General features: G+C 37.5%; 1 protein-coding gene across 2 annotated transcripts in view; it reads left to right on the forward strand.

Annotated features, from left to right (window-relative positions):
* The window catches only part of LOC150077216 (ras-related protein Rab-32-like), an 89237-nt gene that overhangs the window by 43773 nt on the left and 19641 nt on the right, over positions 1-25823 (forward strand). For both annotated transcript variants that reach the window (XM_090386555.1, XM_090386554.1), the window contains exons 3-4: positions 757-835; positions 13078-13259. In XM_090386555.1, coding sequence (XP_090242681.1) covers positions 757-835; positions 13078-13259 — 261 coding nt within the window. The remainder of the gene's footprint in view (positions 1-756; positions 836-13077; positions 13260-25823) is intronic.

A 25823-nucleotide genomic window follows, 5' to 3' on the forward strand; every position in this document is an offset into this window, starting at 1 on the left:
ACATGTATTATTTGAAATTTGTTGTTCATTAAGTTACTAAAATTTCACTATCTTTCAATGGAGACATGAAAGACAATTTTGCCATTTTTGGAAATAGATCAATTTCCTTTAGAATCAGCAACATTTGCTCACGAGGTATGGGGGGGAAAACTTTTGTCGTTGTCTAGTGTAATTAATGGATTACTTGGAGTTCTTGGGTCTCATGTTTTGTACATGAAGCATTAGGCTGATGTAACTCATTCACTGAATACTAAACTTTTAGATTGTCATGTTTGTAAACATGATGACTTAACTTTCATTGATTTATATTTGCCCTTAAAGGTTCTACCTAAGAGCAAAGTAAATGGCCCAGAGAATTGCAGCATTCAAAACACAACCACAAGTTATCTGTTATTGAAAAGGCCATATTTTAAGAAACTCATTGAGACTTCTTTGAAGTCTCATTGAGTTTCTTAATATCCTTCATGTAAATGTTGTGTAGTGAAGCTTTGGTAAATACGTCTTAAATATAGTCAGCAATCTTTAACCCCTGAAGTATTTTATTTGATAACTGAATTGTATCTGAATGCAGGCATTTGTTAACTAACCTGTTTCAAGTTTAGTTCCAAGAAATCAACAACAGCTGCCTACAATAATATTCAATTTATGAAACTAGAATTCCATGACTAATCTGAATTTAAAAATGTAATTGGGAAAGGGATTAAATAACATTTTCAGTTCATATATTGTCTGTTATCTCTAACTCAAGTTGAACAGATTGGAGTAGATTTTGCACTTAAAGTTCTCAACTGGGATGAAAATACACTGATTAGGCTGCAGTTATGGGACATTGCAGGTAAGTATAATTTTGAGGTATTTATTAAAATGTTTGCAATTAGAACTCTTCAGTCATTAAAGAAAATTATTTGACACTTTGCATATGTGTATTGGGGGGGGGGGGGGTAGGCAAATTTTATTCTAATTCTGAGTAGCTGCTGAAAATTTTAAAATAGCAGTGTATCAGATGAGTTGTTCAATGGCATAGTTGGAGTTACACAGGTATCCAAGTAATGAGCAACTACACTACTACATGTGATAGCATTAGGTGGTTTATTATAGACTTATTTTCATTTATTTATTTTGACTCTGTATGTTTTTTTCCCATTGATTTTGTTTTTGAGGTGGAGATTTTCATCTCTTATGGGAAAACAAAATATTAGACTACTCTTGGATATCACCCAGAATATTGAAATTAAGACTAAATTCTGTCTTGTACAACAATGATCATTGCCATCTACGCACCAGTAGAAGGCAACATTAATGAAACTGCAGAATTTTATGATGAATTACAACAGATCATAGAACAAACTAACAAAAATGAATATCTCATACTAGCAGGAGATTTTAATGCAACAGTTGGTGCTCAATTAGTAGACAAATGTATAGGATCAGAAGGTGAACCTGTGGTCAACAATAATGGAAAATGCTTGATAGACTTCTGCATTTTTAATAAACTTAAAATTACAAATACTTTTTTTTTCAGACAAGAATATCCATAAATTCACATGGGAAGCAAGAAACTAATCTATAATAGAGTATATTCTCATTAATGAAAATTTAAATGATAAAATTAGAGACACTAGAGTATCCAGAGGCAGTGAAATTGACAGCGATCACTACCTAGTAGAAAGCACTTTCAAAATAAAAAGAAAATACCAACAAAACCTACTAAGAAATTAAAAATACATTTGTTGGAAGATGAAAGCACTAAATTCCTGTATGAAAGTGATAATTTTGAGGAAATCTGGTCAAACATGAAAAAATCAATTCTGGGAGCTGCTGAAGAAAGAAAGTCTTGGATATAAACCTATAAAAACTGGCTAAGAACTTGGAATGAAGAACTGAAACAAACAATCAATGAGAAAAAAAAAAAGACCTATAAATTGTTCCTACAAACTAAAGACCTACATCTACACATAAAATATAAAATGCTTAGAGCAGAAGTCAGAAAACTAACTAGAAGAATCTGACAAGATGACTGGGATAAATTTGTTAAATCTTTAGAATATGATATCATGGACCCACAGAGAAGGTTTTAAAATTTAAGAAATTACAACTAGACACAAATGATCAAATAAAAACCATCTCTCAAGCAGAATGGAAGCAACAGTATTCCAAACTATGGTATAACCCTGGCACTAGGGAATTGGAAGATGAATCTGTGGTAACCAAAGATGAAGAAAATTTAACAATGGAAGAACTAGAGTTAATATTACAAAAACCGAAAAAGCCCAGGCATAGACAATTTGAATGTAGAACTATTTAAATATGGTGGCACCTTACTAAAAAAATGCACTACTAAAATTATTTAACATCATATGGCATAAGCAACAGATATCCAAAGATTGGGAAACAGGAATACTAATCAATTTACACAAAAAAAGCTCCAGAAATAACCCTAACAACTACAGAGGGGTAACACTACTGTCAACTGCTTCAAAGCTATACTCTAATATACTAAAGAATAAACTTAATAAATACAGTGAACAGTTCTTAGAAGAAGAAAAATGTGGGTTCAGAAAAGGGAGAAGCACAATAGATGCCATTTTCTCATTACAACAAATTTTGGAGAAAAGAAGAGAATTCAATCTACCAACATTTCTGCTGTATATTGATTATGAAAAAGCATATGACAATGTAAACCGGGAAAAACTTTGGTAGATTCTACGTGAAGAAAATATCCCATTCCAACTCTGGAAAGCGATGCAAAGCTATATAAAAACTGTCTGCATAAAATATTCTAATGGTCAACTATCAGACCCAATTAACACCAATAAAGGAGTCAAACAAAGATGTGGACTATTGTCAAATTTATTTAGCATCTACATCAATAAAATTATTAAAGAATGGGAACAAACAATTAACATTTGTTTGTTTCCATTCAAACAATATGCAGAAAGACTTTGAATATGTGGGTTATAGAGTTTGGAAACTAGACACCTTATAGGAGATTTAATCGAGGTGTTTAAGGCTCTGAGAGACATCAGTAAAATGAATGAGGACAAAATTTTCAAGGTTATAAATGATGCTAGAACTAGGGGACATAAATTCAAGTTACAGGGGAAATGTTTAAATTGGACTGCAGGAAGTTTTATTTTAGCCAGCGAGTTATAAATTACTGGAATAAGTTGCCTACATGGGTGGTAGAGGCTGACAGTTTGGGGAAATGCAAAGGTCATCTGGATAGTACCTTCGGCTCAGGGAAGCGCATAGGATGATAGGTTTAATTTCCTTTTCTTTTACTAATTATTATTATTTATTTATTTTATTATTTTTTTTTTTTATCATTGTTTTTTTTTTTTTTTTTTTTTTTTTTTTTTTTTTTTTGGCCAGTGCAGCATAAGCCATGGGCTTTCTTGCACCGTGCGGCCATTACTAATACTAACAATGGAATACAGTTGAACAACAGGAATAAAATCCAAACTATATTATATGCTGATGATCAAGTTATAATTGCAAAATCCGAAGATGAACTACAGATAGCAGCAAATGAACTGAATAAAATAGGTAAAAAGTAAGAAATGAATCTCCACCTTAAAAACAAAATCAATGGGGTTATGTGGAAAAAACAAACAAATAGTCAAAATTGTTATTTATGACAAAATAATAGAACAAATATCTGACTTCACCTATTTGGGAAATTTAATATCAAATGAACGAAAAGACATCCATCATGCTAAACTACAAAAATATAATAAAATGAATGGAACTATTAAATGCCACTTTGGAAAACAAATGACAACTGAAACAAAATTACGACTGCACAACATTTCAAAATCAGCCCTCTTCTACAGCTGTGAAACTTGGGTCATAAATAAGAAAGATGCACACAACTAGAAGCAGCACAAATGAGATTTTTAAGACCATTATTAGGCTTTACAAGACTAGACCACCAAAGAAATTTAGATATCTGCGAGAAATTAAAAAGTAGATAACATAATAAATGACATAAAACGGTATCAGAAAAAATGGATCAGCCACAGAAAGAATGAACCCAGACCGGATCCCAAAGTTAGCCTTTAACTACAAACCTACAGGCAAGAGAGATGTGGGTTGACCAAGACAACGATGGCGAGATCAAGACCACCTCCAAGAGCTACAACAGAACAGGTCTTAAAAGATCTAAGCTGGACTAAGTTCATGATGATGATTTTCATTTACTTTTTTTTGTACAAAGGTAAAATAAAACAAATTCAAGATAAAACTGTTTCCAAAACTATTTTACCTTTCTCTGGGCTAAAAAATGAAAAAGAAAAAACAAACACTTAAAGGCTGAAATATTATGTTTAAAGATCTCAAGCAGGGTTGTCCAACTAGACGATTGTAGATTGCATGTAGCCATTGCTAATTTTTGTTTAATTTAAATAGGATTTTATACATCCTTTATAAGTCTAAGTCCTGTTCTAATACTTTGTAGATCTAATTATCAGAGGGCAGAAATTTGTATTGTATAGTAGGGGAAATTTTTTATTTTTTTTTTTAATGTGGCCCCCTTAGGGATTTGCAGGTGGACAACACTGATCTAAAATTCTTTGTAGACAGATCATTTTACATTTTTAAAAAATGTAAAATGTGATTTTCTGAGCAAGTGAAATGTTTCCAATATTGTATCCTTCATTTCTGACAGCGCTACAGTTGGATTTTTCTATTTTGTTATAGATAAGGCATTTGGATTGCTTGCTTTGTCTTTAGCTCTCTGTATATTGTTAATGGTAGAAATAAGTTTCTGTCACCTGCTTTTGAAGATTTGGCGATTTTCTCCCCCCCTCCTCAAGAGAATGGCCGAAATGCACTACCCATTGTAATGAGGCTGTTGCTACCCAGGCACCTATTATCATGCCTTTTGTAATGTTGCCTACCTTTCCAATTGTACATCTTTAATGACTTCACTGAGGTACATGTCTGTCATACCACATGACCTGTATGTCAAGGCTATCATTTGTCTGTGACACGAGGCATGACAATATCAGAATTGTTACAGCAGTACGTATGCCTCCACCTGCATTTAAAAAATACGTGGAGTAAGAACATTTCAACATTCAGTATTGTTTCAATATTCAACATATGGAACAAGCACATTTTCAACATCCAGTATTATGACCAAAACAAGGAAGGAAAAAAAGTACTTTCAGTAGAAAAAAATAATAATAATCCAAATAACTTTAAAATGTTATTGCATTTTGTAGAGACATGCATAACTTTGCTATTATGTTGTTATGATACAAATTGTTTTATTATTAATTTGAAGGAATGTTCGGGAACACTGAACAAGAATTGTCCATTATGCAGAATTTAACATTATTATATGGAAAATGAAGTTATCCAGCTGGGTAAAGTGCCTACCTGGTAACCCGAAGGTCGCGGGTTCGAATCCCACCTCAGGCTTGGATCAGAGTAAAATGCAAAAACTTTGGGAGGTGCATTATGGCCACAGAAGCCGATGCATCAACAACTAACCAAAAAAAAAAAAAAAAAAAAAAGTTTATCCAAAACATGCATACAGTAAACAAATTCTGTACAAGACTATAGTTTTTATTAATGGTATTGCTAATAATAGAATTTAGCCATGTCTATTGTAGTCACTTACACATAAATCTTCAAAATCTTGAATTTGCTTGTCTGTTATTTAAAGGCAATTTTTGTTCAGTACCATTTTATGCTTCACATCAAAGGCAGCCTGAGCATGACAAATGTATTCTCATATTCAGAACTTTCATGTACCAGCATAGAATCTGTGTTGCATGAGATAATTGGAAACAAAGGGAAATAAGAGTGGGACTATGCTACAAGCCAGAAGAGTACAACAGTCCCTCTGTATACAGAAGGAATGAACAAGCAAGTGACTACCTTTTGGTGATTTCATTTTGTCTCTTATTGATTAGAGAATTTCAGGATAATCTTTAAATAAACTATTATTTATATCAGCATGTTAGGGAAAGTATTAGGGGCAGGAATATTCTAGACATCTAGAACAATATCAAAGGACTAATGGTATGCAGGCAACTTTAACAGGAAGTGATCAAAGTTCTAAGTTGGTTCAGGAAGAGGTTTTGTTAAAGGTTAAGGAATGGGTTTTAATTTCGGAAAAAAACTAATGGTTTAAGGCAGTGGTCTCAAACTGGCGGCCCGCATCCGGCCTCCCGAAGCAATTTTACACGGCCCGCAAATGCATTTCAGTTATGTATTTGTTGTAAATACGGTGCTTATATTCACTCATTTTGTCAAAAAAATTCCGGCCTGTCAGTTGCTTTCAGATCGTGCATTCGGCCCGCATGCAATTTGAGTTTGAGACCACTGGTTTAAGGCATTACATGGTCCCTTAACTGGGCAGAGAATAGAAGAACAAATACAGGGAATTATGGATTACTTATTTAAAGCAGTAGTGTATACAGGGTGTCTCAAAAATATTGGTACAAATGTTTAGGGGAGGTAGGTAACATCTAAAGGAATGTGAATTGCATAGGAAACGTCACCATAAGTCAGTAGATGGCGCTGTTCATCAGTTTGCGAGAGGGAAAATTTCTGGTTTACTCATTCAAGCAGTAGTTGCCGTACGAAGAGCATGCATCGATATACAAACTGTGAGCTGGCAGATATGCACCTAGTGTATGGATTAGCAGAGGGCAATGGACAAGCTGCTTAACGAATTGATGGAGAACGCTTCCCAGACAGACATGTACCGGACCACCGTTTGTTTGCATGTGTGCATCAAAATTTGTGTGATTATGCATCATTTATAGGTAACAGGAGTAGTGTGGGCAGACCACATTCGACGCGAACTCCCACCATGGAAGAAAGTGTGTTGAATGCCGTCCAGAATAATCGTACTACCAGCACATGTGCCTCTGCCTTAGGAGTGTCTCGTTGCAGTGTACAGAGTGTCTGGCACGACAATTCCTTACGCCCTTTTCATCTCCAAAGGGTTCAGTTATTACAGATGAGGCTTATTTCACTTGGGAGGCCTTATTCAATCAGCACAATGCTCATGTGTGGGCTCATGACAACCCACACGGTGTGCAACCCTATGCAGCCCAACATCGCTTCGCAATAAATGTGCAGGCAGATATGGTCTGTGACTGCTTAGTCGGCCCATACCTTTTGCCATCCCACACGGACTCCGCTAAATATCGGATATTTCTTGAACAAGTTCTACCAGGGTTACTTGATGATCCAGGAAATGTGAGATGCAACATTTGTTTTCAACATGACGGGGTGCCTGTCCATTATGGAAGGTGTGTTCGTGACCATTTGAACAGGCGTTTTGGGTGTCGATGGATTGGCCGTGGTGGACCAGTTGCCTGGCCCCCCACGCTCACATGATTTATCAAGCCTTGATTTCTTTCTGTGGGGGGCCCTCAAATCTATCGTGTATGGATCGCCTGTGGAGACGGAAATGGATCTCGTGGCGAGACTCGTCTGCGCTGCTGCTACTGTCAAAGAAACTCCAGGTGTGTTCGACCGTGTCCGCCAATCCATGCTGCATCAGTGGGCACCTCCATAGCCAGGTGGGCAGGAGCAGCAGTGCGTAGCACACACTTCTTGATTAGACCGGGGGTTGAAGCCCGTGGCCACCAAATACGGAGGATGCGGAAAGGTCAGGTAATGACCACCGCATATCCCCAGAGAAATATGGCCTTAGTTGCTAATGCTCCTAAAAACCAAATAACAACAGCTGTGTCGGTGTCACGCATGCATCATGTCTCATGGTGGAACCTTCGAGCATCTGTTGTAACATCATGAAATGCATTCATCTCGTACTCCATTGTTAATATTATGTCAAATAAATGTTTGCCACTAATTACTGTCTTGTGTCATTTCTGCTTCTTGTGCCTCTGCTACTATTTTTCCCGTGACATTTTCGGTTATGGGTTCCAATGCGATTCACATTCCTTTAGATGTTACCTACCTCCCCTAAACGTTTCTACCAATATTTTTGAGACACCCTGTATATACTGTGCATCTTTATACAACCAAAGCTCCTTCACATTGAAGAGAAACTGCAAATGAAGCAGAATATGAAATTAGTATTGAAATTATAGAAGATTGTTTATTAGAAAAATTTTCAAGCCTAAAGGGAAATAAATTTCTTGTGGTTGATGGTATATTCCAATTAATTGAGGGAGGCAGTAAGAGAATGTATTGAACTATTAAGATTAATTATAAGGGCATCATTGAACTCGGGGCGTTTCTTTGGATTAGAAAAGTTCCAGTGAATGCAAATTCATAAATCAAGCTTTTCAGATTGGCTGTCCATGGACCAAATGCATGCTTCAAAAACTTGTAACATAGATAATACCCCAAGGTTGTCAACCTTCACAGGTTAGCAGTGTTAAATCTGTATGAAAATAATGGTTGGAGGAGCTACACTAATATAAAATTTATCAACTTTCGTAATTATTACTGACAGTGGGAAATACGTGAAAATCTTTAATATCTCATTTAATGCTACCCACAAGCTGCCCTGAGAACCATTAGTGCAGCTGGTCAGCACTCTAGTTTGATGTCCCTTAACCAGATAGTCTAAATTGTAATCTGAAAGAAATATAGCATGGTTTTATAAAGGAGAAAATCTTGTTTAATTAACCTGTAAAAGCTGTTTTTGATGAGTTGTTTGTGAGTTGGATGTAGGAAATAATTTTGACATTGACTTTCCTTTGCGAGTATAAGCTCAAATGTGTTGGTGTCACAACGAAGATACATAGGTGGATTGTGGGATGGCTGCAGAGTTGTGATTTAATTGATTTTCTCTGGCTTGGGCTAGTGTTTGGATTGGTGCTGAGACCATGGTTTCTGATTTTATTAAATACTGTCATAGGGATACAGATGTAAAGTTAAAATTTGCAGATGATATCATAAGTTGGTTAATGATCATATGTGGGCTATAGAGCTTGATAATTAGATACCTTAAAGATGATCTGAAGGTGTGGAAAGGGATAGTAAAATGAATGAAGGTGGAATTGTCAGTTATAAATGATACTAGCACTAGGCCCTATAAATTTAGGGGTGTTAGATTGGATTGTAGAAATTTTTCTTTTATCCAGTGAGTTGTTAATTACTATAAGTTACCTTCATGGGTAGTTGAGGTTCACATCTTGGAAAATTCAAAGATCTGCTGGATCTACACAGGAGGGGGGGGGGTCATCTCCCCCTTCCCTGCAGAAACTGGTGGCTTCCTTGAACCATATGGGGCTTATGCTAATTTCTTCCTGGAGTGCAGCTGGACTAACAGTGATCAGATAAGTAGATGCACATTCCCAGTCCTTTGGTGCAAGATTTTATATTTTTTCTGAAGTATACATCAGATATTGGGGGGGGGGGGAAATAACATCAACATTTACACTAAAACGTTCATTGCATTTGGTAGGTTGATTTGAACCTTTTCTGCTATTGCTACTTTATTCCTACCTGTGGCTGCTAAATATTACAGCATAAAATATGGACAAAGTTGCTAGGACACTTCTAAATAAGTTCTTTTTATTCTTAACCAAGCAATATGATCCCTTTTTAATATAAGATGCTTGAATGAAAGTGGTTTATGGAAACCGAAATAGAACTTCAAAATCTGCAAAATGGAAAAAAAATTAAAAACATTATGGAAGATTAGTTGCACAGGAGTGTTGTTTTTTTATGGAATTAAATTTTTTTTTTTGTTCTAGATATTGTTGGAAGGGGTGCTATATACAGAGTACTCAATTCATTTTCCATTATCCTCCATGCTACCTTTGCCTGGCCAAGCTCTGCTAATTCTTGAAGCTGTACTTCAAAAATCCTGAGTCTCTGACACTTGCTTTATGAAAGTTTCATTTGGAAAGGCTAAAGTTGAACCAGTTCAACTTCATTATCCTGACTAGATAAGACTTGAGGGAACAGGGTGCCTTGCCGCTTAACTGTGAAGTGCGAGAACCTCAACATCTGCTGCTTGCTATCGAATAGCACATTGATGAATTGGCCACCTCCATTGATGGATGACACAGCTAGTATTTGTGTTACATCAGTCGGGTGTTTCAAGTGACTGTGGTGAGCACTAAGGAATGTATTACACTACCATTTTTATAAAATGTAGCAGTTGCTGCTACAAGATTTACTGAAGTGATAGACCTTTTGAATGATTGAAGAACACTTTTTTTTTTTTTTTTTTTTATTAAATGTGGAAATGAGCATCCACTACTGCCATGCAACAGATAGTTTTTATACTTACCTATGAGAGGTATTCAATAAATTATATACCCAAGGTACTTCCCATAGTTATATTTCATTTGATTCATGATTTATCATGTTCCTACATGTCTCAACTTGAATCATACATAATTTTGATCCCACTATGTTTTTAGGTTGTGCTGCTGTAACAGAAGGAAGACACCTGTATCAAATTATGGATTTTCTAAAATTGGAGCATTGTTCAGTCAAGTTTCTCGCCAAAGAAGGAAATGGGCCAAAGGCCATTCATGAAAGGATGGTGGCTGTTTATGGCAACAGTGCACCTTCAGAGTACCAGTTGAAATTCTGGTGAAAACAATCAAGTGGGGTAGAGTCCATTTATGATCCATATCCAGGAAGGCCTGTGACAGCAACTGCTCCAGAAATGTGCCAAGCTGTGGAAACCCTTGTGCTGAATGATAGACATTTAAAGGTGTTCCAGATCTCTAGGGAATGTGACATGTTTCCCATGTTTCTGACCCCTGTGCAGAAGCAATTCAGTGTTGAGGAGAATTTAGGCCTTTTTGGAAGGGATCCTTAAACTTATCTTCATAATTGTTACAAGTGATGAAACATGATTTCTTCACTGGGATCCCGAGACCAAGCAAGAATCGATGCAATGGAAGCACAAGGGTTCTCCTCCACCCAAAAAATTTCGGACATAACCTTCCAACTGGCAAGATTATGACCATGTTTTGGGATGCTAATGTCACTTTGCTGATGATAATGAACCGAAGTTTGCTATTTCTGTATTCTTTGATGGACAGGACAAAATTTTATTTGTCTGGTATTTCCTCATTGCCAACAAAATGGAACAAGTATATTGAAGTTCAGAGGAGTTGCATTGAAAAATAAAACCAGATTTTTGCCTCTATCTCATTTCCTTCCTTCATAGGTAGGTAGATAATTTATTGAATGTGCCCTCGTACCTTGAGTCTGCTCTTCAGGCACAAAAAGTAAATGTGGTTTTGCTGCCTTGTCATTTGGACTATTTTTCCTGGAGAAAGTTTCTGCCACTAGTCTTGAAACCCTGTATGATGTAGCATAAAAGATATGTTAATCTTTTATGCTACATCATCATACCTAGCCTTCAGGAAAGGTGTTTGTTCAGTACTATAATATTTATGCAAAACACCACCCCATATTGTACATTTAGAAAAAAATATTTGTCAACCTTTGGCACAGACCATTTACTTACTAGACACTGTAAAAATGAATTCCTTCCCTGACCAGCCAGTTTTTGATCGAGGCTACCTCTAGTCTATACAGAAGTAATCTACTATCTCTGCCATATGTTGAGAAGTTTCAGCATATGTTTTCTGCTGTAATATCACACATATATGCTCAGTAATGGAATGTGGTGGTGGTGGACATATTAAGCTCTTGTAAATTTGTTATGAACCATGTCTCACTGACATCACGTTGTGCATCAGTCGTCCCCCCCCATCCCCACTGATATTTGAATTTTTTTTATTCCATAAAATTTCATAACTTAAAATACTTTGGTAAAAACTCTATTCCTCTGCAACCAATATTTCTCCTGCAACAAATTGTTTCTGCCAGACATCTGGAACAACCTTTATTTTAATTTTAAAAAAATCAAGTTTCATACTGCCATGACATCAAACTGAAGATCATGCATAATTCTTGGCCACTCTTTGTTGAGAGCATTCATCAACTGCTGGTTAAATACTTCATTTGGTTAGTAGTATCTTTCATAAATTCCCAATCAGATTAGTTAGGAGAGCTTAAATAACAAGTTTATACCATCAGTACCTTCCTCTTTCAGAATGTTGCCAACTAGTTATGCTCTATGAGGTAGTCACATTATGAAATGTGAAAAAATCAAATTGTAGCTTATTAAAAGCCTATTGGTCTCAGGATCTTTCTAATGAAATTTATATCACGATGTTGGGCTATGACTGCTGTTGCCTTTCAAGATTATCAATCTCGCTTGATGAACTTGATATGTTCATACATGAGGGGAGGGTTGTTGCAAGTTCTGCATTCATGCTAGTTAAGGATTTTCCAGCATGGAATTGCAAGCCGAACTAGTCCTTCTGTGCAGAAAATTTGGTCATTGGTAGAGTGAGTGTTTTTGAATATAGTCCTTGTGGACATTTCTGGTAAAGTACAGTTAGTAGAATGCAAAACCATTGTCAGGTATAAAATTCTCAGTTTAGTAAGGGGAATTTCTGGGTCTGAATTGATACATATCACTTCATGGCAGTAGACTTTGTTACGGTTGCATATCATTCATCTGTGGTTTTGATGAAGCCAAATAGTGGTCATATCTTGGCAAGGATGATGTGGATTTACTGTTTGTCTCTTGGAATGGATCCACATCTACTTCTGACACCTTGCAACTCTGAACACCAAAAATCAGCTAAATCAAGGTTAGGAGATATCATTTTGCAGTAAACTTTACAACTGACCATTTCTCACTTGATTTGAGAGAATGAGAGGGAGGAGCATTGTAAGGTGACCTGTCTTATTCTTTAAGAGTCATGCAGATGACATTTGCTTTGTTGTAGAGCTAGACTGGGTGTGGTCTATGTAGTAGAGTGGTTATTCACAGGGATGCACAATGCATTTTTTAAATTTGAACAATGCCAAAAAAAAAATTGTGTAGTACATTGATAATGGATTCTTGTATCATTTCCATCAGTGATGTTATCATTTGTATCCCAGAGTGTAAACAGTATTATATCTCTAATGGATATTGCAGTACCTCCTAATTACTTGTATTTTGTGCAATTCTTTGGTTGTATACAGTTAACTTTTCTAGTGTCTCATATATATGTAATCTGTTTTCATATATTAAAAAAAAAAAACTTGTAGGTCAGGAAAGATTTGGAAATATGACAAGGGTCTATTACAAAGAAGCAGTAGGAGCTTTCATTGTATTTGATGTGTCTCGTTCAGCCACTTTTGATGCAGTTCTTAGGTGGAAAAGTGATTTAGACAACAAAGTTCATCTTCCTGATGGGAGTAATGTTCCCTGTATACTTCTGGGAAACAAGGTAATGTTTTAATATTTAAATCTCATAAATTTTGTAATATGACCAGCTCTAAAACTATTTGTAATGGCATATAGTTCTGATTTATGAAAAAAAAAAAAAAAAAAAAATTGGCACATCCTGTTCCCCTCCCCAATGGAGGGACATGTAAGGCACCAGACATTAGCCAGCACTGTGACTATCTGCAGGTTTGCTTAATATGCCAGCTTTGATTCACACAGCTTCAGTAGCTTTAACCACACTAAAAAGAAGTGAAGCTTTTCTTGAAAGGAACATTTTGAAATTGAATTGAACCTCCCTGGTAAAAAGGAAGTGGATGTCAATAAGTAATTTGACATTGTGAAGTCTATCAGGTCATGGTAGGTAGTAAAATATCAATTGTGGAGATAACTTTGGAAATAGATCCTGGCATGGTTTGTGGATTTGCATGCTAGAAACATAAATTTGGTTATACAACATAAAGCAAGAAATTTTCTAACCTAAGGATAGATATTTTGAATCAAGTGGATCACTGTTCCATTTTTGATTAAAAAGTGAATTGTGTGTAAACGTAGTAGGTTTTAATTGTAATAAATAAGTATTTTGAAGGTTTTAATCACTTTTTGGGTGTGTGTAAGATATATATATATATATATATATATATATATATATATATATTCTATCTTTTGTATTTAGCTAAGGATATAACTAGTTTAACATTGATTGTTACAGTGTATCTCTAACTTGATAGCTAATGTTATAACATAAAACTATATAGCAGAATACTATTGCAGCATTAGCTTTGTATAGTAGAGTGAATTAATCAATTAAATTTATTAACCTTATTAATTTTCATTGTTAATTAATTACATGTGTTTAATTGGAAATCGTGCCCCAGACTAGAGCAGCGAAGCAAAGTGCACAACGTAGCGGGAGAACTGAAAGGGACAATTCTCCAACACATCGCAGCCTAAAAAAATGTGCAACTTGTGAAATGTTTGTGGATCTTTCTGGAACAGGACATGATCTAGCCAAAGAGGATGATTTTGTGTGCGCTAGGTGCAAAGTGTCAAGAAATTAGGTGCCAACTCAGCATTCTGATGGGTGTCTATGTGAGTTTGAAAAGTAGGGTAGATGCCCTCGAAGGAATTTAAATGGGGCCCATCAAACTCTCAGCTACCCAACTCAATGCCAGAGCTGAGCTCACTCTTGTGCATCAAACAACACAGCAGCAACCTTCAAGGCAGAATGCGCTGGTGCCACAGGAGCTAGTTATAGTCAGTGACTGTTGTCTGCGAGATGGAAAATATATATTGTGAAAAAGAATAGGTAGAATAGGACTGGGGTATGTCTGCAAGAGGAAAAAATTTGATGACTTAGAGCACATATCACCTTTTAAGGGCACAAAGGGTAATATAGTTGTACACGTTGGCACTAATGACATTAAGAGTAAGAGATCTGCAGACATAAAAGTCAATGATGAAAAAAAGTTGCGAGTTAAGGTTAAATTTGAAAATGTCTTCAATTGTGCCCAGACACAACAGGAGGGAGTATATGATGAGAGCCTTGTCAAGCAGTTCAGCCCTGGAGAGATTGTGCAAGGGTCATGGGGTAGAATTTTTCTCAGTGTGGCCTGTGCTTGTTAACAGGAGAGGATAGGATACACTTAAATAGAAAGGGTGCAAGAATATTTGCTGATGCTATCGATGCAGTGTTAGGTGGGTTGGAAAACTGCTAGCTTGGGGGAATTCACAGACTAATAGATTAACAGTAGCCTCAGGCAGAAGTGAAAGCGAGCCTTGCCCTGCTTCTATTGGAATGAGCAGCAGCCTGGAAAGTGAGTAACTAGCGCTTTCAAGGACTGCTGGGAGTCATGAACCAAGTAAATATATGGGTTGAGTTGGGGTAACTAAGAGTAAGAATAGGTGCATGTACACCAATGCTAGGAGTATAGTAAATAAATTTAATGAATTTTTGAGGTGCTGGTGAAGACATCAAAGGCTGATGTTGGGATATCAGAGACATGGTGTCACACAAAGATAAGGAACACAGAATTGGAATTTTGTGGCATACAGCGTGTACAGAAAGGATAGAGGGGGAGGAGGGACGATGCTGTTAGTTAAGAAACAGATAAAATCTGAAGAAGTGCATCTAGTTGACATGGGTGGACAGTGCAATATTGAATTTGTTTGTTGTAACATAAACACTGGGAAAGGGAAAATGAGAAGAGCATATGATAGGCCTAATGACTGAGTACAACGAACAATTGTGCAGAGAAATAGTGGGCCAGTAAATCAGAATGTCTTGTAATGGGGGATTTTAACTTTGCAGATATTGACTGGAACTTGTGCATTGGTCACTTGTACACTAGCAAGACTTTTGTTGATTTATTGGATGATTGTCTGAAAGGCAACCAGAAGTAATAATCTTGATCTGATTATTAGCAATCTTACTTCATGCATTAAGAATCTGCAGATAAAGGGACCACTAGGTGGCAGTGATCAGTGTACTGATGTGGGATTTACCTAAAGATGTAACTACCATCGGGTAAAGGGAAGGGTTTTTCTTTCGTAGTGGTGACTACAGTGGTTGTCTCAGATTTTTTTTAAATTCTATGCAGTTGGACCAACTGATGATATTACCAACAGCAAATTCTAAATGAGACATCCAAGGAGTTAATCTTGGAAGCTACTAGGCTTTTCATAGCAACTGAGAAATACAGTTCTTCAAGGTTTAGGCCTAAATGTATGTCAGATGAACTAATGAGACTTGTGGCAGAGAAGAAAAATGCATGGGATGGATATAAATTATCAGGAGACACAAATGGCTATGGTAGACATAAGTCTGTAATCAAGTCACAAAGGACATTTAGGCAAGCAAAGTCAGATTACAAGAAATCTTTGGCAAAGGATGTAAAGACTTCTTTACTTATGTAAACTATGGAAAGAAGAGGATGAATCAGATTGGTCCACCTGACATCGACAGTTTAATTGTTGATGAACCTGCTGACAAATGATAGTATTTTGCATCTACATTCACACAGGAGGAAGTCTGCAGGGTTGTGAAGGCCAAAAGCTTAAACTTTGGCAGGGAGCTAAATGATTTTGTAATAACTGAGAGCAAAGTGGAGGAGAAATTGTTGAAATTAAACATAAGAAAGGCACCTGGATTGGATTTGATCTATCCAGTTATATTAAAGAACGTAAGCAACCCCTTAGCCATAATTATGAAAGCTTCCTTGCACTTAGTACAAGGTCCCCATGGACTGAAGATGTCGAAATGTGTCCCCAATTCACAAAGGGGGAACAAAGGGTGATGCGAGTAACTACAGACCTGTTATTTTAACTATTGTTCCAGGAAAAATAATGGAGTTACTGGTTAAAGAAGCAATGCAGGATTATCTAGATAAGACTGCAGTTATAGTTCAGACACAGCATGGGCTTGTTAAGGGAAAGTCTTGTCTGATGAATTTGATTGGATAGTATGATGTAGTCATTAGTAGAGGCATATGATGCAAGAAAGCAAGCTTATTCAGCATCAGCCAGAAAAAAAAAACAAAAAAAAAACCAAAACCCTCCCATTTCACCCCTCCATTTGTGTCAAATGCCTGTCCAGCTCAGCCTTAAATTTATTTAGGCTAATAGCTGCCACAACAAAAGATGGAAGCCTGTTCCACCAATCAACTATCTGCTGGCTAAAGGCAAATTTCTGCACATCTATTCTACAACTATCTTCCCTCAATTTGAAACTGTGCCCCCTCAGGTTCTTAGTCTGAGGAAGAGGAAGAATCCCATCAGCATTCAGCTTGCTCAACCCATTCAAGGCCTTATACATCTCAATCAGATCACCTCACAGATGCCTACTCTTCAGGTGCTGCAATTTGCAGAATTTAAGCCTTTCTTGGTAAGAGCACCCCTTTGTTCCACTTGCCAATCTTGTTGCCCTTCTTTGTACTTGTTCTAGCAACTCTACATCCTTCCTAAAATCAGGCCTGCAGACCTGTACACAGTACTATAGGTGTGGCCTGACTATTGCTTTGTATAACAGGATAATCACCTCCCTGTCCCTGCTAGCAAAATTCCTATAGATCATTGGCAAGACTCCATGACCTGCCCTGGCAGCCCGTCTGCACTGCTCAAACTTCATATTTGACTTCACAATTACCCCCGAAGTCTTTTTCACTTTCTACTTCCCTGAGTGTAGTACCACACAGTTGGTATGTCTCTCTTTGGTTATTGCTCCCTATATGTAGTACTTTGCATTTGTCAATATTAAACTTCAGTTGCCACTTCTCAGCCCATTCTTCCAGCTTATCTAGATCCAGTTGGACTAGCATACTGTCTTTACTGTCGTTAACAACCCTGCCAACCTTTGTATCATCTCCAAACTTGGACATTAAACCTGATATACCTTCATTAATATCATTGATAAAAATATATTGTATGAATCAGAGCTGTAATACTCAATGTTCTATGTTGATAATAATATTAGTAAAATAATAAGAGGAGTTTACCTCAATATAGTACGTAGAACACTTCCGTATGATACCCTCCAGAAATTAAAACGGAAAAAATCGACAACTTACCGGTACATTAGAGTAAAATATAAATAATTATTTATATTGATTATGATGATTTAATTATTTATATTTATATTTTACTCTAATGTACTGGTAAGTTGTAGATTTTTTTTTCGTTTTTTCCCAATTTTAATTTCTGGAGGGTATCGTACGGAAGTGTTCTACATACTATATTGAGGTAAACTCCTCTTATTATTTTACTAACATTGATAAATATACAAAACAACAATGGGTCCAACATAGAACCCTGGAGAATTCCACTAATAACATTTGTCGGTGAAGAGCAGTGTCCATTGATTACCACTCTGTCGTCTTCCACTCAACCATCCCTTTATTCATTGTAGCAACTTACCCTTAATGCCATACCTCTCCAATTTGTACAGCAGTCTTCCATGTGCAACAGTATCAAAAGCTTTACTGAAATCCAAGCAAAAAAACTGCAGCCATTATCAATCCACTGCAGGATTGAAGCCTGCTCAACAATTAATTGAGCGAAATTGTCCATAATATGCCACACTGGTCCAGTGTGTGTGTTGGCAGTTTGACTATATTTAGCAGTCAGGTGCTTGAACCCCAGTCTACTCAAAAAGCGTGTGCTACTGCACTCCCACTACTGACCACTCGGTTATGGAGGCCTTGAAATCGAAGTATGTGATATCAAAATTATTTTTGCTGATGCTTTGTGACCACATCATAGTATCCAATCAAATTGGTCAGACAAGAACTCCCTTTAACAAACCCATGCTGTGTCTTAACTACTACTGCAGTCTTGTCTAGATGATCCTGCAATGCTTCTTTAACCAGTGATTACATTATTTTCCCTGGAACACAAGTTAAACTAACAGGTTTGTAGTTCCTTATGTCATCTTTTGAACCCCCTTTGTGAATTGGTGATACATTCCACACTTCCGGTCCATGGGGACCTGCCTTGAGTTCAAAGAAGCTCTCATAATTATGGCTAACGATTTGATAAGGAATCCAATCCAGGTGCCTTTCTTATGTTTTAATTTCAACAATTTCTCCTCCACTTTGTTCTCAGTTATTAAAAAATCACTTAGCTCCCTGTTAGCATTTGATAAACTTCTGGCATTCCCCTCATTGAATAACTCCATGTGTGAATGTAGATGCAAAATACTCATTCAGTTTATCAGCTGCCTGAGCATGATCATCAATAGTCAACCCATCTATGTTAAGTGGTCCAATCTGATTCATCCGTTTCCTTCTAGGGTTTACATAAGTAAAGAACTTGTTGCGACCTTTGCCAAAGATTTCTCGTAATCTGCCTTCTCCTGCCTAACCTCCTTTGTGACTTGATTACAGACTAGTTTATATCTGGCATAGGCTTCTGTGTCACCTGATACTTTATATGCATCCCATACATTTTTCTTCTCTGCCACGAGCCTCATTAATTCATCTGACATCCATTTAGGCCTAAACCTTGAACAGTATTTCTTAGTTGGAATGAAAAGCCTAGTAGCCTCCAAAATTAAGTCCCTGAAAGCTTTCCATTTAGAATTCAACGTTGGTAACATCATCAGTTGATCCCACTTTACAGAATTTTTAAAAACTGTCTAACTCTGTAGTCACCTTTACAAAAGCAAAAGCCCTTCCCTTTAGCCTTGATGGTAGTTACATCTTTAAGTAATTCCCACATCAGTACATCGTGATCACTGTTACCCAGTGGTTCCTTTATCTGCAAATTTTTAATGCACGAATAATCACTGCTGATGATCAGGTCACGAGTATTACTCCCCCTGGTTGCCTCTCGAACATGTTGCTGTAGAAAACAGCCATCCAATAAAAAAGTCTTGCTAGTGTGCGAGTGACCAATCCACAAGTTCCAGTCAATATCTGGAAGGTTAAAATTCCCCATTATAAGAAATTCTGATTTACTCGCCCACTATTTCTCTGCACTGTTGCTCATTATACTCATCAGATTCAGTAGGCCTGTAACACACACCTACTCATTTTTCATTTCCCAGTGCATATTTCACATCAAACAGACTGAACACTGCATTGTCCAACAACATCAATTGGATGCACTTCCTTAGATTTTGTTTCTTAACTAATAGCATAACCTCTCCTCCCTTCCTGTCCTGTCTATCCTTCCTGTAAACATTGTACTCCCCAAATTCCAATTCTGCACTGCTTATGTCTATGTGACACCACATCTCTGATATCCCAACAATATCTGCCTTTGATGTCTTGACTAGCACTTCAAGCCCATGTATTTACTTGTTCCACTATGACTCACAGCACTCCTGGAAATCTCCATTTCCTTGCTTTCCAGGTTGCTGCTCAATTGCATTTCAATAGAAGTAGTGCAAGAATCACTTACCTCTGCCAGCAGCTACTGTTAATCTGTTAGTCTGTGTATCCCTCCCCCCAAACTAGCAGTTCAACCCACCTAACTCTGCCTCGATAGCATCAGCAAATATTCTTGCACCCTTTCTATTTAAGTGTGCTTCTACCTGGATGGAATAAGTCTCTCCTGTCAACAAGCACAGACCAGGCTGAAAAAAATTCTACCCCTTGAGCCTTGCACAATCTCTCCAGGGCTGAATTGGTCGACAAGGCTCTCATCACATACTCCCTCCTATCGTGTCTGGGAAGAATTGCAGACACTTTCACATTCAACCCTAACTCACAACTTTTTTTTTTTTTCAACATTGACCTGTACTTGTTGAGTAAATGTGTAGATCTCTTACACTTAATGTCATTAGTTCCAACGTGTACAACATCACCTTTTGTGCCCTTAAAAGATGATATCTGCTCTACGACATTATCAACTTTTGTCTCTGGCAGACATACCTGGTCCTGTTCCTCCTGCTATCCTTGCATAGTATAGTATGTTTCCCCTGACAGGGAATATACTATGCAACAATAACTAGTTTCTTTGAGACTAGCACATTCTGCCTTGGAGATTGCCTCTGTTTTGCATGATGCACAGGAGCGAGCTCTGTTGTTGAGCTGGGCAGCTGAGAAATTGATGGGCCCCCCTCATTAATTTCTTCAAGGGCATTTACCCTACAGCTCAAGCTCTCATAGATGCCAATCAGAAAGCTGAGTTGGTGTCTAATTTCTAGACACCTAGCACACACACAAAGGCATCCTCCTTGGCTAGATCATGTCCTGTTTTAGAAAGGTCGGCAGACAATTTCACATTTCGCACATTTTTTGAGACTGATGCATCGGAGAATTGCCCCCCTTAATTTCTCCCCTGAGTCAGCACTCTCGCTAGTCTGTGATCTTTGCTTTGCAGCTCTAGTCTAGGTCATTATTTCTGTTTTAAATACAATTTAATTAACAATGGATTTTAATAAGATTAATATTATTTTTGATTAATTGATGATACTATAATCAGCTAACAGATTCCTAATACAGTGCTTCATGTTACGTTATCTAGTTTAACTTTATCTTATGCTATCAGTTAGATAGATATATACTTTAAGGTATTTCTTATCGACTACAATATGGCGGCTAGTTCAACAATATTAGTGCCAACACCGGGAGTCGTAACTTCCAAAAATCACTGGTTAAATTCAAAATAAGAAGCTAACGAACACTACTAAACCTATTTAATATCTCCATAAAACACAATTTACTATGTTAATTAACGAAGAATACGGTAAAAATTAAAAATACTTATCCCTTTACAGCAGCCAAAAATCCACTGACTGGTCTCTTACGCGACCCCAGCACCCTCCAACAAAGGAACTGGATGGAAAAAATAATTTTGATATCATGTACTTGGATATTCAGAAAGCTTTGATACTGTTGCACATGGAAGATTCCTGTACAAATTGGATCAGTATGGCATTAAGGGCAAGTTGCTACAATGGATAAAATGATGTTTGAGTGGGAGAATACAGAGTGGTAATCAGTGGACACTGCTTTGTTGTCTAGTGTTATTAGTGGAGTCCCCCAGGGTTTGGTGTTTAGCCCATTGTTGTTTTCTGTATTTATCAATGATATTGAGGTATACCTCAGGTAATGTCTGTTTGCAGATGATATGAAGGTTGGCAGGGTTGTTAATGAGAGTAATGATAGTACACTACTGCAAAAATTGAGCAGATGGGCTGAGAGGTGGAAAATGAAGTTTAACATTAACAAATGTAAAGTACTGCATATGGGTAGCAGTAACCCCAGAGTAATGATTTTGTACTCAGGGTAGTGGAGAATGAAAAGGACTTGGGAGTAATTGTGCAGTAAAATATGAAGTTTTCTAAGCAGTGAAGACAGGCTGCAAAGCACTGCTCATGGTGTCTTGTCAATGATATACAGGAATTTTGAATTTTGCTAGCATTGATAATGGGTGATTGCCCCTCTTGTATAAGGCAGTGGTCAGGCCATGCCTTGAGTACTGCGTACAGGTCTGGAGGCCTAATTTTAGGAAAGATGTAGAGCTGCTGGAACAAGTACAGAGAAGGGCAATGAAATTGGCGAGTGGAACAAAGGGTTGCTGTTACAAAGAAAAGCTTAAATTCTGCAAATTGCAGCATCTGTAGACTAGGCACCTGTGAGGTGATATAATCAAGATGTTTAAGGCCTTGAATGGTTTGAGTAAGCACAATGCTGATGGGGTTGTTCCTCATGCTCAGATTACTCACTTGACTGGACATAGATTCAAATTGGGGAAAGACAATTGTAGAATAGATGTGTGGAAATATGCCTTTAGCCAGTGGGTGGTTGAAGTTGGAACAAATTTCCATCTGTTATAGTAGAGGTCAACAACTTAAATAAGTTCGAGGCAGAACTAAACATCTTTTTTTTTGGCTGATGTTATATAAGCTTGCTTTTTTGCATCATATGCATCTGTTAATGTTAAACAAATCAGTTGTGTGAGATTGATAGTGCAAAAAAGCCTGCAACAAAAAATGACAGAAAATTAATTCTGAAAAATGATTTTAGAGTATGCTGCAAATGATATTTCATGTTGTTAAAACAACAATTTTCTATTCACTACTGTGCCACCAAGTTGCATGGTGGAATTCAAAAAAGCCTTCTAAAGCACATATTGATGCAGCTAGATAGGAGCAAGAAATTGGTTTCTGTATGTTCAAAGTAAGGTGCTTTAAAAAAATTACATGGATTGAAAAGCCCAGAAATCAAAGCAGTCACATTTTGGGAAATGCATCCCTCCGAAAATGTGTGCAGCTGCCTAGTAGAAACTTACATTCTCTAGTTTCCAATGTAAAGACCCAGTCACCCCTCTCTTATGCAGCAGTGTAATATACCACATAGCCTGCAAAGACTGTGACAGCTGCTACATAGTTGAGATCTCGAGACATCTTCAAGACCACCTTGCAGAACATGACAGAGTGATTCGCCTTGCTGAGACCAACCAGTCTGCAATCGCGGAACACTTCTGGTCCCCCCAAGACAACCTCAATCCCAAGCGTGACTACGAAGTAATTGACCACTCCTGACACTTTCGCCACCGCCTCTGGTTAGAGTCACTATGAACTATGAACCGCTGCAAAGGCATGAGACTACACCCCATCTTAGAGGGAACAGTTTTAAGTCCAGATGAGCACTGGAGGAAAAAAATATGCACGTCGATGCAGCCACAGTGAACACCAGTTTAATGATTGATTGGCCTACCTTGTGCAAAGGCACAAGGTAGGCCAATTAGAATAATGTGTCCATTAGAATAATTTTCTCTAAAGTTTCCATTTCTGTTGACAGAGAGGCACGTTCAGCCTTGAAAGTTACAAGTATCTATTTGTGATTAAAGATATTTTATTTTACTGGTTATACGCCTAATTATTTGTTAATTATGAATTTAGTTTCAACTCCCAGAATAACATAAGATTGTAACCAATTCCTGTAACATAAGAATAATAGCTACACCGATGAGCCAAAACATTATGCCCAGCGAGTCATTATGCAAATCAAAGCAACTGTGGGTGAATTTTGGCGCTTGCATGGGTCAGGACAAGTGTATAAAAAACACTTGATACCGAGCTTCGTTAATCAGTGTTAATCTTGTTCTTCAGAAGGGCAGCGGACTTATGCAAGTTTGACAAAGGCCAAATTATAATGGCCAGACGAATGGGTCAGAGCATATCCGGCATGGCATGGCTGGTGGGGTTGCTCATGGTCAGCCGTGGTTAGTACCTACCAAAAGTGGTCCGAGAAGGGGAAACCCATAAACTGCCGGCAAGGTGTTGGTCGACCACAGCTCATCAATGCTCGAGGTGAGAGAAGGCTCTTCCGGGTGGTATGTGGCAACAGAAAGGTGACTGTGGCGCAACTCGCCAGTAATTGGAATGCTAATGAAGGGAGTACTGTGTCACAACACATAGTACATGTAACCCTGCTGAAAATGGAGCTGCATAGCAGCAGGCCGCTCAGAGTGCCCTGTTAATTCCAGTTCACTGGCGACAGACCCAACAATGGGCATGCGAGCATCAAAACTGGACCTTGAGTGATCAGAAGGTCTTCGGGTCAGATGAATCATGTATCCTGTTGCACCATGTGTATGGCCAGGTACATGTGTCGCTTACCTGGAGAAGTAATGCGCCTGGATGCACTGTGGGACAAAAACAAGCCAATGTCATGCTTTGGCCGATGTTTTGCTGGGATACCCTGGGTCCAGTCATCCATGTGCCAGGCACTCTGACATCTACCACCTACCTAAACATCATTGTTGACCAGTTACACTTTCATGGCAATGGTCTTCCCCTCTGGTGCCGTCTTCCAGTAGGATAATGCGCCATGCCACACTGCCCGGATTTTTCGAGAATTCTTCATGGAACACGAGCAAGACTTCCGGGTATTGCCCTGGCCTCCATATTCCCCAGACATCAATCCCATCGAGCATCTGTGGTTTGTGTTGGAACAACTTCTATCTGCAGTGTCTCAACCACGAACCTTAGAGTTAAAGGATCTGCTGGTTACATATTGGTACCACAAGACACATTTAGAAATCTTGTAGCATCCATGCCTTGCTGGATATGAGCTGTTTTGACTGCATGTGGAGGACTATCATATTAGGTAGGTGGTCATAATGTTTTGGCTCTTCGGTGTAGGTAGTGTGTTGCATTGTGCATTTTTTGTCTTCTGTTATTGTCTTAGATCTGATTGAGTGTTTGAGCTCTGTGGACATTGGAAACTATCAATCAGATTCCATCGTCCCTGCCATGGTGGAATATAGTTATCCACTTCTACTGGGGCATCATGTAATGATATGCTGCATCCTTTATTTCTTAGAAGTCTTGTTTTGTTGGATGTTCAATAATTGCACAATTTTATTTAATTCATTATCACCTTTCTCATTATCATCATCACTGTTTAAAGAAGGAAAAAGTGTATGACCTTAAAGTTTTATGGCTAATCACTTAAGGATATACACACAACATTTAGGGATTGTAACTCCCCCTCTCTTTTTTGATCAGTCTAAATTTTTCAGTCATCTCATATGTCAATTGTCTATCATCCAAGACTTACATAAGTTGAATACAAAATAACCTGCATTCTACTTCAAACTTTATAAAGAAAGTGATATTCATTTAAAAGGCATTTTGTTTTTAATATCCAAGTCTTATGAAATATTCTTGTTAAGCTCTAGTTTTGTATGATATGTTTTGTATACATTCATTTTATTTTCTTAAAAATAATGCAAAATGAGCTACAGGCAAGCAAACTGTCAATCAGATTCCATCGTCCCTGCCATGATGGAATATATATAATAAGCATGGAAAGGTTTTCCTGTTTCAATTCACTCATAAGGAGGCAAATTTGCTTCCCATAAGGAGACAGATTGCCAAACCGAATGAGTGTTTTGCATCTACATTCATAAAAGATGAGTTATTCAGGGATGGAAAGGCCAGAAGTTTATCAAACTCTAACAGGGAGTTAAATGATTTTGTAATAACTGAGAGCAAAGTGGAGGAGAAATTGAAGTTAAACATAAGGGCACCTGGGGTTGGATGTGATCTATCCAGTTATATTAAAGGAAGTAAGCAAATCCTTAGCCATAATTATGAGAGCATCCTTGGACTCAG

The sequence above is a fragment of the Mastigoproctus giganteus genome, chromosome 12, assembly GCF_048544385.1.
Source record: "Mastigoproctus giganteus isolate SK-2022 chromosome 12, ASM4854438v1, whole genome shotgun sequence".
NCBI classification, from domain to species: domain Eukaryota; kingdom Metazoa; phylum Arthropoda; class Arachnida; order Uropygi; family Thelyphonidae; genus Mastigoproctus; species Mastigoproctus giganteus.